This window comes from Hemitrygon akajei, chromosome 6, assembly GCF_048418815.1.
Source record: "Hemitrygon akajei chromosome 6, sHemAka1.3, whole genome shotgun sequence".
NCBI lineage: Eukaryota > Metazoa > Chordata > Chondrichthyes > Myliobatiformes > Dasyatidae > Hemitrygon > Hemitrygon akajei.
In genome coordinates this window covers 54,625,396-54,639,265 of record NC_133129.1, presented here as the reverse complement: position 1 = coordinate 54,639,265, position 13,870 = coordinate 54,625,396, and the positions used below count along the sequence as shown (strand labels likewise).

The window sequence follows — 13,870 nt, the reverse complement described above, 5'->3', positions numbered from 1 at the left end:
ACCAAGCCTTTTTGTTATGGAAAACGAGCGGTATAACATGTTTTTGTGACTTATTTTTAGATAACTGTTTCATATCCTTTGAACAGCTGTCTAATAAATATAATTTGCCTAGAGCCCATTTTTTTTAGATATTTACAAATTAGAAATTTTTTGAATAATATGTTAGTCTTTCCCGAATTCATGCCCAATTGATATTACGGGGAAAATTTTAGGTTTAAGCCCTTATCAGAAGGGTTTAATAGCCATTAATTCAAGGTGGTGCATAGGGCCTATATGTCTAAGGACAAACTTGCTTGTTTTTATTCCCATGTTAATCCAATCTGTGATAGATGCCATTCTGAAGTAGCCTCTTTGACTCACATGTTCTGGTCTTGCCCTTGCTTGCAGAAATACTGGAAAGATATTTTTGGTAGCATTTCAACAGTTTTGAGTATTAATTTACATCCTCATCCTATTACTGCAATTTTTGGCTTACCAAAGGTGGATAATAATTATTTATCCCCTTCAGCTCAGCAGATGATTGCATTTGTTACATTAATGGCCAGAAGATCCATTCTACTGAACTGGAAAGAAATAAAACCCCGAACTACATTTCAATTGTTTTCCCAAACTGGATCTTGTCTGAGTTTAGAAAAATTCAGAAGCGTCATTTTTGACCCTTCGGTCAAATTTGAAGAAACCTGGAGACCATTTATTCAACATTTTCATATGAGCTAAATTGACCTTTCCCGATCCTTTTTTTATTACCCTCAGTTATTTGGATAGAGGTGCGGAGTTATTGACACTACTGCGTATACCTGATATAATACAATACCCCAGGTTGGTTAGGTTAGTTGCTGTTAGTTAGTTTTTTTTGTTTTTTTAATGTAAATACAGTGAATTTGGGAGGTTATTATATCTGTGTTATCAACTGTTTGCATTTGTATTCCCGCCTTATTAATTATGTACTCTCAAGCTCTCTGTATTTATTTTTTTCCAATGTTCTGTTTGGAAATTAATAAAAAGATTTAAAAAGAAAAGAACACATTAACACCCGAAATGCTATTTTTTGCTCAGGACTCTTCTCTCAGGAGGTTACATGATCAAGATCGAATTATCTGTTGATTATTTCCAGCATTTTTTTGAAACTGATTCCCCCACTTGCTTATTTCATTGAGAGAATTTATCCTTCAGTAAAACATAACAGACTAATTATGATATACCTAAATACTGTTTGTGAAACTTTGCAATGTGTAGTTTGATGGAGGCTGTAGTTGTCTACACAACTGCAAATCAAAAGTTGACAAATAACTCATCAACCAGAAGCAAATTATAACATTTTCTTAAGTAGAGAGACCAAGTACAAAATCATTAGGTCTTTGAAATTTCTCTGCAAACAAAATAAATTGTGAATATTTTGCAGTATTTCTGTGTAACCTGGCAATAGAATTCATTGTCACACTGAACTCTGCTGTGCATACCTGGTTGTATTATACAAAATCCATAAAAGAACCTTACCTGTTCATGTTGGTGAGAGTCTGATCATATGATTGTTCCCCAATTCTCTTATTTCCAGAAAGGTCTCGGCCACCACTTCCAGTGTATGTAAATTCATTGCCTCGATCCTATTAAAAATAAACACATCAGCTACAGAGCTCTTCTCAAGTCAAGTTTATTGTAATGTGTCTCAGTGCAGCGAGCTACGGGTGCTTGCAGAAGCATCACAGGCACGACCCAGGCAGCTGTATTTTAAGTCAATGTGCTCAGAATTATGGAATTTCTGATCTAGCAGTAATCACATCATGGGAAAGGTATGATCTAGTAATATTATGAACTGATAATGATAACATCAGGATCTGAAGCTCAGCTCAGCTACCTGACAGAGTCCAAAAGAGCCTAACTATTTGTGTCACCTTCAGGTTGAATTGGGTATTCATTCTGAATAAGCAAGCATTTGTGTTAATTCATTACAACTCAGTCAACTAAATTATCAGATGTTTCAAATTAAAAGATGGTTCAAATTATCCAGATCAGGTCAACTTGAACATAGAATATAGAAATATAGCACTGTACAGGCCCTTCAGCCCACAAATTTGTGCCATCGTTTTAACCTACTCTAAGGTTAACGCAACTTTTCCCTCCCACATAGCCCCCTCCCATCCCCGGCAGGACATTCCAAGTACCCACCATTCTCTGTGAAGAACTTACCTCTGACATCTCTCCAAGCATCTCAAAATTATGCCTCCTCATATTAGACATTTCCGCTCTGGGAGAAAGTAACTGGCTAACCATTCTATCTAAACCTCTTACCTTATACACCTTTATCAAGTCACCTCTCTCAATCTATCCTCATAATACCTGCTCTCTAATCCAGGCAGCATCCTGGTAAATCTCCTCTGCACCCTCTCGAAAGCTTCCACATCCTTCCTATAATGAGACATCCAGAACTGAACACAATATTCCAAGTGTGGTCTAACTAGGGTTTTACATAGCTGCAACATTACCTCACAACTCTTGAACTCAATCCCTGACAAATGAATGACAACATATCATACACCTTAACAACCCTATCAACTTGCACAGCAACTTAGAGAGAACTATGGACGTAGACCCCAAGATCCCCCTGTTCTTCAACACTGCTGAGAATCCTGCCTTAACACTGTACCCTGCCTTCAAGTTTGACCTTTCCAAAGTGAATCACCTCACGCTCTTCTGGGTTGAATTTCATCTGCCCACATTTACATCCTGTAAGTGTCCCACTGTAACCTACGACAGCCTTCTACACTATCCACACCATCACGAAATTTCATGTCATCTGCAAAATTACAAATCACCCCTTCTACTTCCTCATCCAAGTCATTTATAAAATTTACAAAGAGCAGGGGTCCCAGAACCGATCCCTGTGGAACACCACTGATCACCACCCTCCAGCAAAAATAGCTCCATCTACAACCACCTACTGCCTTCTATGGGCAAGCCAATTCAGGATCCACACAGCCAAGTTTCCCTGTAACCTATGCTTAATATTTCTGTGTTGAAGATTGATCATCCATAATGATGATCAGTTCAGTTTTGCAACCAAAGGACAAATCTTCAAGTTGGAACCACATTTGGACTGGCCATGAACAGGGAGATTTAAATTTTACCACAGCTTCAGGCAGTACATTCCAGAATCCATTTACCCTCTGTGTGGAACAAAATTTCACTCTCATTTTCCTAGACTCTCATCCTCTCACCATACACTTACACCCTCTTGTCTTATACACCTCACCACAGGGAGAAATGACTGCTAGTATCTTCCCTATCTAGTTCCATAATAGTGGACAGAAGTGTGGTGTAGCAGTTAGCAAAACACTATTACACTGCCAGCCACCCACTTTCAATTCCATTGCTGTCTTTAAGTAGTTTGTACGTTCTTCCCATGACCACATGGTTTCCCTCCAGAAGCTCAAGTTTTCTCTCACTTTCCAAAGAGAAACAGGTTAGTAAGTTAATTAGTCACATGGGTGTACTTGGCCTCACTGAGCCAGAAGGGCATGTTATCATGCAATATCTCTAAATAAAAAATAAAGGAAAAGGCCACACATCTTAAGTTTTTGTAAGCTGTGTCTCAATAATATCAATTATTTTACATAAAACAAGAAAGACACAAAAGAAAAAGCAAAAAGAATATCATAAATAGTACATGGGCCCCATTATGTCAAACCATTCTTTACTGCAATGAACATAATTGTCTGATTTCCTTGACCACCTATCTCTTAGTCTAAAATTGTGTGAGGACTATTTTATCATAGAACTTATTTTTAAGAACGTATTATGTTTATATTTGTTTCCACATTTTGTTTTTTTTAATACAATGACTAATCAAGGGCTGCAATTTTCAAATGTGCACTGTTCATTAACATAATTTCCTCGCTGTATCATTTTAAAACACTATATCCCCACTTGTGCTACAGAGCTTGATGAATCACTGCCAAGAATATAGAGTACAAATTCAAATAGGCAGCAACATTAAACAACTTCTTCGATTTGACAGTTAGAGAGGTAGAATCCTGCTTTGGAGTATGAGGACTGTGCTTGTTTTCACTCCTGACCTGTGCAAACTTGATCAGATAACGAAAAATTATGATTTTCTTAGAACTACCAACTAATGTTGGGCAGGATAGAATAAGTTCAGCTAACAATAACTCTTCATTACTACTCGGTAATCTCTAGCAGCTGGAAAAGCAGTGTTCGTTATTTGGAGCAAAGAATGAAAATGTTGGATATTGAGAACTACAACATATAATGTTGGAAAAACTCAGCAAGTCAAACTGCATCCATAGAGGGAGAAACAATCAACCTTCTGGATCATTGACCCTTCATCGCAATTGCTGACTGACCTGTCGAGTGCCTTCCCGTTTTTGTTTATGAAAGGCTAACATCCATTTGTGAGCACCGTTCTAATCGGATCATTCTCTCACAGTCTGAAACTGAATACTTGAAAAATACTAAAGGATAGCTAGTGCATCTTCAGTACTAGGGACTAAATTGAAAGAAGATTACATGTACTTATGTACTAATTTATGTATGACCATGCCAATTTGTGTATAGGTGCATTTTTAAAACCAGAGAATATTTTAATGCCGTCATTGAATTAGTGGACCAGATGTCAGATTACAGGGAGCAAATGCAAATCAAACAAAAATGCAGATGATGGATATTTGAAGGTGAAACAGAAAATGCTGGAAACATTCTGTCAAAGACCTTCCATCAGCCCTGAATCATAACTCTCTTTCCACAGGTGCAGCCTGACCTGAGGATTGTTTCCAATATTTTCTGTTGCAGAGATTTTAAATTTGAATAATCAGACAAAATTTAATACTTCAGTAAGAGTGACCATAAAGCTAGTTAACTGTCATGAAAACTCAACTGTTAAGTTTATATCAGTGATGTGATATGTGACTCCAGATCAGCTAATGTGGTTGACTCTTAAAAGCTTCTCAGTCCTAGGGCAATAAGGAATGGATTATAAATATCTGCATAGCCAGAAACATCCAAGTCCCATGAAAGGGTGAAATGATTATACAATGAACCGGTGTCTCTTGTACTGAGGATACACCAGCTACCCTTCAGTATTTCAAATTAAATAAACGGTAAGTGGAAGAAGTCAAGCATGCATGGTTGGTTTATTATTGTCAAGTTCACCAAGATACAGTGGAAAAACTTCTGGTTGCATGTCAGCCAAGCATATCATTCCAAAAAAAAAATCAAAGTAATACAAAGGAAAACAGAATACAATTTAGAAAACCTAAAATGTAGCACATGCTATCAATCTGAAATATAACAGCTGGAAAATGCCGATAATATGCAGTAGCATCCGGAGTGAGAAACAGTTAATCTTTCAGGTTGATAATCTCTCACCAGGTTTGGAAAATTAGATATACAGGGATGAACAAGATCGGCAAGAAGAGGAAACAATGATCGGATACATGATACAAGTGATTAAGTAACAAAGGGGATAATTGGTGTAAGGTAGAAATAGTAAAAGTAAAGAAAGTGATGTCCAGCGTATAAATCAGAACAACAGGAACGTCATATGAAATTTCTGAACTCAGCTAAGAGTCTGGAAGTCTGTAAAGTTAAATATTCATTGATCTATAATGTGAAGATGATTAGTTTGTGCTGAACTTCAAAGGAATTATGCATGAGCCAAGTTCAGAAACTTCAGAGCAGGACAGAATTGTAGACTCTTGACATAGCTGGGGCATGAATGCTTGGGATAATTTTTGTGGATATGTTCTATATAAACATCATCTAATCGTCATTTGTTCCCCCACCCCTATGCAGAAATACCACTCTGAATAATATGTGTATTATGACAAACCCAAATTAGTACTAGTAAACTACCTCAAAGGTAATGTGTGCTTGATGATGAGAAAACAGCACATCAAATTACACTTGCTGGGTTCATCATGGAAAGTGAGGATGTAATGGTGAGAAATATACCGTATTTTCACAAAAGGAATGGTGCCTTTGGGACGGTGAAACTGTAACACACACTTGGGGGAGGCATCATAACGGAGGCACTGAAATTACAAGATTTACTATTGAATGTAGTGATTGGTGAAGTAAAAGGCAACGACAAGGCAAGTCCAGACTTGCAGGAGAAAGAAGGAGAAAGGCGGCAACAGGATCAGTCCATAACGATGGAAGGAAATTCCCAACTGGATGCAGTGATTTGAACAGTAACTCAACAGAACAAATGTAATGGAATCAGAAAATTGAACCTTCCTCAGCACTGGGAAGACCAGGTACAAATGAGTTAAGTGGTGCGCAGAACATCATATTCACTCTGCAAGGTGGGGCTAAGCTTCCAGATGCTTGCTCACCGTTTCTGCGATATTCCAATGAAGCTGGATAACTTGTACCTTATCCTTCAGTCAGTGTATCACAACACAAGTTCAACAACTTCAGAAAATTAAGCTTACATTTCCATTTTCATCACCTATGGATCTGCCTTTCATAACTTCTTTAAACTTTTGTTTTACTACAAACCTTCAGTTCTGTTCTCCTCCCTGTTGCAGTGCAAACTTGTTTAATCTCTAACTTTAGAGTTCATCAACTGGAAACATTAGCCCTGTTTCACATTCTACAGATGCTGACCGACCTTCTGAGAATATCCAACATTTTGTTTACATTACTGTGTAGAGGTTACCAGTTTAAATCACATACCACTTCATCCTCAAAGCCTCCAGCGAGCACCAGGGAGTAGGCTCCATCATTGCTCCGTCCATGAATCCCTCCGACATGTGGCCTGTGAACACCTGCTTCACTCACCTTGCAGCAACAAAGCATCCAAATTTAAACAGGTAGCGATCAAATTGCTTGTCAGGAGATCAACAATTATGTCAATTGTTTTCATCTATCATTAACAAAATCATAAAAAGAAACAGAGATCTTCCAGATCTGTTACACTATTCAAAATAAGATTCCTCAAGATCGAGTATTATTGTCAAAATAAAATAAGTCACCAACAAATGCTGAGAAATGGAAGAAATTAAAGAATGGTACACACCTGAACTCTGAACTTCCACATCGTACCAACAGGAGTTCCAGGTATGGGACCATAATGGTTAGAAGGAACTATTGTGCATTCCTTTGTGCGACCAACACAGGCCATACCCTAAGGATATGTGATAGATTACAGGAAGTAAGTTGGTAATCCACTGGTGTCTTTAAACAAGCACTCAAATGAATGTACATGCATGACATGGTAATAGACCAGCAGCTGTACCCACCTTGCCCCAGTCTCTCTGACTTGCAGTGCTGGCAGAGGGCATCTTGGCTTTCTTTTTACTTTCTTTAAGTTTTTCTCCTGCTCGGACAACTTCGCTTGTATCATTTTTACAGGAGGGGCAATACCTGCAGATACATAGTGTTTAAACAGAGAATAACATGACTGATATCAAACGTAATGAAAGACCAAGGATTCAAATCAAAACTTCACTCACAAAGCATGACATAAAATAACAACAGTTCAGAAAAACAAAGAGTCATCCATGGTATTTTGTTAACTCAGCACAAGGCTGACATCAAATCCCAAAACCAATTACATTTAATAAGCATAAAATCTTTATAGTCCACAAGATATAATACAATCAATAGTGCATCAATTTAAACAGATTTTGAGCCATTTAAAATTGTTTCATCCAATTAAGTTTTGTCAACCCACACAAGTGAATGATAGTTTATTATTGTCACATGTACCAAGGTGTAGTGAAAAAACTGCCTTGTATACCATCCACAGATTAATTTATTATAACAGTTCACTGTGATAGTACAAGGTAAAACCATAACCGAGTGCAGAATGAAGTTTTACAATACTGAGGAAGTGCAATACAGGTAGTCCCCGAGTTACAAATGTCTGACTTATGGACAACTCGTACTTAAGAACCGAGGAAGAAGAACGCGGTCCGCCATTTTAAGTCGGATCCAGTCGCGGTCCGCCATTTTAAGTCATTGCAGTTGTCACAGTGTCGAGTGTTTAACTTTGTATTTGGCTTAAAATTTTCTAAGTAAGATTCACCCTGACCTCCTGCCCCCGCCCCCCCCCCCCCCCCCCCGGTCCCAGTCGGCTGGTAGTGCAGTGAGATCAGCGCAGGGCTGGAGAACGGAGTTTCTCGAGTCGATCCAGTGACAGACCACTCCCGTGCCGGGTTGATGTTGATCTAGTGACTCCCTTACCATCCGTGCCAGGTTGATATCGAGCTCACAACTCGACCTCGTAAAAAAAACCACTGCCACCTCCAGTTTAAATTCCCACGCGGAATATTGTGGATGATCAAATACTCAAACCCAGCACAGCCCCCACTTGTCCCATTCAGCCTGTCTCAATGCGGTGGTCGTTAGGACCCAGTGGACCTCGGGAGCCGGCAGAGATCGGGACCTGATGCCCGCAGTGCTTCTGTTCTATTGACGGGAAGCGATCGCGATTGAAAATAAAGTGGAAATAATAAAGCGTTTGGAAAGAGGTGGAACGCCATCGGTCATTAAAAAGCGTTAGGCTACAGTCGGTCAACGATTTGAACAATTTTAAAGGATAACAGATAAAGTGAGAATAATGGAGCATGTGAAAAGCCCTGCCCCGATGAAAGCTACAATTATTACTAAGCAACGCAGTGGTTTAATTATTGGAATATGTACGTTTCTTCAGTGTTTTATATGCATAGAAAGCTAAAGTAAATACTATATACTAAGACAAACGTTTGACTAACTGACGCTAAATAATACCGGATGTACTTGTTCCGATTTACCTACAAATCCGACTTAAATATGGACTCAAGAACGGAACTCGTACATAACCCAGGGACTGCCTGTTTTGGTAGACAGTAAAATGCAAGTGCCATTGCCAATTAATGGGACTCTGGAAACTGGCATTCATTGCTCAGTAACACTTGTGCACAAAAATAGCTGGGCCGGCCCTGTTCTGAACTGAAGTGTTCCAAAGTTTGAACAAAGAAATGCCACTTTTATTCCGAAATTGATGAGTTAGATACCAATATCGAGCATCTCAATACAAATTTTATTCACTTCCAAATCCCATAATTTACATACTTAAGTACAAGTACTACATACTTTTGTAATACATATTTCAGGTGTTAATAACAAAACAACATGACGTGTTAAAGGCCAAAAATACTTCAGAATTACAAAAATAACTGTCCAATAGGTGTTGCAGCAGAATCCTTCATATGCATTGTCTTGTTACACTTGGACAGAAAAGCTGTACAAAAGGGAGTTAGGCTTTCAAGAGCTGTGTTCAGTCTGGATGACAGCACTATGTCTGCACACTGTCTCAGTTGACTCTTGCTCTTACTGAATTCCCACACTCAGAAAAGGCTGTATGAAGTGTCTGTTAGCACACCATTTTAACCCTTTCTTTGATGTAACTTCCATACAACGTCACAATGAGGTAGTTGGTGAGGTCAGGAGCTCATCTTAATGTACTGATGAAACATTCTTATAACAGTGGGATATAAACTGTCCTCGAGGCTGATGGTATGTGCTTTCAGGCTCTTTGTCTTCTGCCTGATGGGAGAGGGGAGAAAAAAGAATGTCTGGGGTGGGTGGTGTCCTTGATTATGTTGGCTGCTTTACCAAGGCAGCAAGAAGTGTAGAGAGAATTCATGGAAGGGAGGCTGGTTGCCATGATGCGCTGTGTCCACAACTCTCTTCAGTTTCTTGTAGATTATTTGCTAATGCCACACTTGGAACTTATTACCAATTGCTGTTTCAGAATTGGAGAGAGTAGTTCACTATGTGACTTTGCACGAACTTGCCCCATGGCAGATGGGCTTAATAATACTGACTTCTACAAAAACAGCAGCAGGTTAGAACACTGGTGCCAAATGTCACTTCCGCTGCTTTAGTAAGTTGCTACTACAATCAAAGATAATCTATTTGTTAACAAACACATAAACTTTTGCAGGCAGTACTATGATCCTAACAAGCATTAATATCAGGAAGCAACTGAAAGCTGGAATCAGCTCTCTAAACCAGATATTGCTCTTTTTACATGTAGTCTTAGGTTACTAAATTGGCTGTAGTTTTATTCCAAAACTGATTTTTCATTCTAGTGCCAATAAATGATTTAGAATTCTGAATTATTAATCTGTTCCCTTTATTGTGTGCCTTCACAATGAAGTAAAGGCACATCTTTCGAGAACTATTTGTAGACTTGTAAGTGGAGCCAGGTTAGTCAAGCACAACTGCAAACAACCAGTTTCTTGTGTTTTTTTAATATACAAAATAAAAGGTGTTATTACACACCGCTTTAAGAAACAAAAATTAAACGTGCACTGGATGAGTCAGCACCTAAAGAGTGGCAACACTGATGATCCAAGGCATATCTCACACAGTGGTCAGAAAACTGGGATTAGAGAAAAAACAACTGTAGATGCATTAAGTTCAGCAGCAAATTCAACAGCAACCACAAGCAAGAAATCAACATTAGCATTGTTCTGCTGTTTGTAGGAATAATGTATGTCAGGCATTTAACAATATGGTACATTGTTTGTATCTACCCTGTAAGTCAGATACTTGTAACCAGGGGATCATCTGTAATTATAACCTAATACATACTTCTAGTGGGCGGTTTAAATTAAATTCATAGCCCAAGACTTAAATTAATCATCTCTGAAAAGGCATAAAGAATCTTCTGTTCTTTCCCTTGTCCCACCAACCAACCAAAATGATATTCATCAAGACAAAATTTACCAGTCTTCATCTTCTGGTATGTGGCTGAGGGGTGGATTCAAGCAGTATGTGTGATATGCCATGTTACACTCGTCACACAACAGCTGCATATCTGGATCCTGCTTCCCACCACATAATCGACAGGCACAGAATCTGCATTCTCTATCAGGATCTGCCTTGCAGTATTTACATTCAGGTCCACTCTTCCCTGGAGAAGTAGTGAAGGAAAATAAAATCAAAACAATTGTTTGAATTAAGTACTGTCTGCAGATTAAATTATCAGTATACACCAGTCCTTGCATATAAACAGCATCCTACTTTTAAACTGGCCATCAGCGTGTGTAATTGGCTCAGCTCCAGTTTCTTCAATCTTGTATATTTCATCGAAAAACACGACCTTGCAATCAGCCATTACATCTAATGGGCCTCTGTAAAAGATAAGAAATGCAAAAGTTTACAGAATTGCCGAATAAGCAATTTTATCAACATTTAAAACAGACATCTTCTAGAGAAACCCTTCAAAATCAGATAGAAGCATTTTTTTACAAATGTAACTTCTGGTGCAAATTTCACTGTTACAAAGTAAAGATGGTTTAAAGAATAAATATCCATTTTCAAAAAAAAATCATATATACAAATACAGTGTAAACACTTCCATGTAAAAAAAATCTGTTAAGTATTCTTTCCTAATGCAAACAAAGGTTAACAGCTAACTGACATTGTTACTAATTGCTGTAACCAATACCATAGGTATTCACGTGCAATACAAGCTCACCGCAGGAAAATATTATTATTCATAATCGAAGTTATTCTTTGAAGCAGAACCCTCTATTCAATGTAATATTAAGGATAAATACAGCTAATAGTTTTGGTGGTTATGTGGTAGATATGCAAATGCACAAATGGTGAGTTCAATCTCCTAACACTTAAATATAGTAGAATCGAATGTTCTTTCTTTTTAAACAAATATTTTGTTTTTGCACGGCCAACCAGTTTGAAATTTTTGTTATGACAAACAGATCTTGTGCTGTGAAAAACTTGAAAGGTAATCTGAAATTATGTTTAATACATGGGTAACACTTATGACATTTGTAATCTTTTAACTCTGCCTTAAGAAAATGATAGTAATTGAAAGTTATATTTACATTAAAATTCATAATTAGATGTTCACCCTTAACATCTTTAAAGGCAAATTATTCAGGTGATAAATTGCCCAAATTTTCCCTGAAAATTGAGAACTTTCCATAAAATTTGCAATTTTTATTTGAATTTAATAGCTTTATTTGATTTTTCATTAATATCAGTGACACTGAAAAATGATTAAACTAAGAGCTGGTGCACCTAAGGAGTGTACTTTTCCCAGCTGTCAAAGCATTTCTTGGGGTGGGGTGGGAAGGGGGGACTTCCTTAAGTTCTGCAACATGATATCAGAAACCCTGCGCAATGCCATCCCAAATTGGTCAAAGCTGACTAATGGACCTAGTTACTGCTGAAACACTCATACAAGTCTGCACTAGGTGGGTGATGAGAATGTGCCACTTCCAGGGAATTCCCTCTCAAGAATTGCTTTTGTGAACCAAGTTTATGGTGGTATTAAATTTCTGCGAACTGTTATCATCAGGTTCTGGAGAAGCTTTTCTGACCCAAATAAGAGTTGGTGCCCTAAGTAATGAGACCCTAAATAGCAACAGATGTGCCAATCTTCTGCACAATTGGTTGTTAACACATGACAAGATCAGAAGCCAAAATGATGCAGACCCCGACTGCTGTCCAGCCTGTGGAAGTCTTTAATGCCTCTGAGTATTAACATTCAGAGATAATTGAATTGAAAAATCAAAGAACTGTTTTGAAATTTAATGAACTGAAGAAATTAAATTTAAATAACGCATCGCCTGTACAACCATTTCCCTCTAACTTAAGTGATGGGATGGGTTTACTGCTCCTGTACCAAGATTAACCTGGTCTGAGTACCCAAGAAACTGATGGGATCTGCAAGAGGCTGATGTCTGCCACTGAACTCCATGAGGAGCTCAATGTCAGAGTGCTATTGATCTAATGAACCCTTAAGGCAGCAGTCTGGTGCTATCTACCGGTAATTCCAACTCAGCATTCTGAATTGCATTCTGCTTATATGCTTAAGAGCATCAATGCACATTGACAATGACATATAGTTATATTTGATCAGGCTAGTAACGAAAAGTGTACCATCCAGAAGCCTGTTACAAGCAAACACTGTTATAAGAAACTTAACATAATAGTCTTCTCCACTCTGTCGATTAGTAAGCCCTGGAAGCAACTCCACTAACTAAAATATCACCTATTATTTGATAAGGTGGTTTGATTACATGGGCACTAAAATTATATTTGTACTAAGATTTTAGAATGAGACTCTTGAGGATAGTACTTCTCTCCAGAGCAATTAATATATTCTGTAACTGTAATTGGATAGGTTACAAAACAGTATTTATTGTGGAAATGCTCTAGCAGCTTGTAACAGAATCATGCACAATAATGAAGGTGACTGATTTAAGGTCAAACAGTTAATAAAGAAAATGTACAAACAACATTTACATCTGCCAGAATTATACTCTCAAAAATTATTTAAAAGTAGTCATAAACCATAATCTAATTGTTCATAGTGCTCCAATTGTAGTCAAACCAATGCCTTACAAAGCCTCAGCATTACTTTCTTGCTTTTATTATCTTGTCCTCTTGAAGCATCTGCCTACAGCACATGTCCCAGCAATGAAACCACTTAGGAAGTTCAGTGTAAAAGCAGTGAGCCAAAAGAACCCTTGTGTGACCTATCTATCAAACTGCATTAATTGTACAAAAACCGGTATTGGGTTTTTTTTTTGCACCAGCAATTATATTGTTCAATAATTAAATTAATGTGGATTTTCCTTTATGCCTCCTGGATAGAGCTGAACAATCACTTCATCCCTGAAATATTTAATGAACAAGATTACAATGTACTATAATGCAAGCCAGAATTCTAACAGATATCCTGTGGGTTTGCAAACATCAGCAAAACTATTATTTAATATTTGTCTATGCTTCTTCTTTAGTGCAACACTTCATTACTTTCCACCTTCATCTGCGGCTTGTTTTATGTTACAATTCTGCAGATGCTCCTCAAAACCTCACCTAAACT

The 13,870-nt window shown here is 37.8% G+C and overlaps 1 protein-coding gene across 1 annotated transcript in view; it reads right to left on the bottom strand.

The window, feature by feature from the left end:
• LOC140729076 (E3 ubiquitin-protein ligase UHRF1-like) overlaps positions 1 to 13,870 on the bottom strand; it is a 146,328-nt gene that overhangs the window by 17,867 nt on the left and 114,591 nt on the right. The window contains exons 5-10 of the mRNA XM_073048380.1: positions 11,035 to 11,144; positions 10,738 to 10,924; positions 7,260 to 7,383; positions 7,037 to 7,144; positions 6,694 to 6,798; positions 1,498 to 1,604 (exon numbers count right to left, since the gene is read on the bottom strand). Of these exons, the coding sequence (XP_072904481.1) occupies positions 1,498 to 1,604; positions 6,694 to 6,798; positions 7,037 to 7,144; positions 7,260 to 7,383; positions 10,738 to 10,924; positions 11,035 to 11,144 (741 nt within the window). The remainder of the gene's footprint in view (positions 1 to 1,497; positions 1,605 to 6,693; positions 6,799 to 7,036; positions 7,145 to 7,259; positions 7,384 to 10,737; positions 10,925 to 11,034; positions 11,145 to 13,870) is intronic.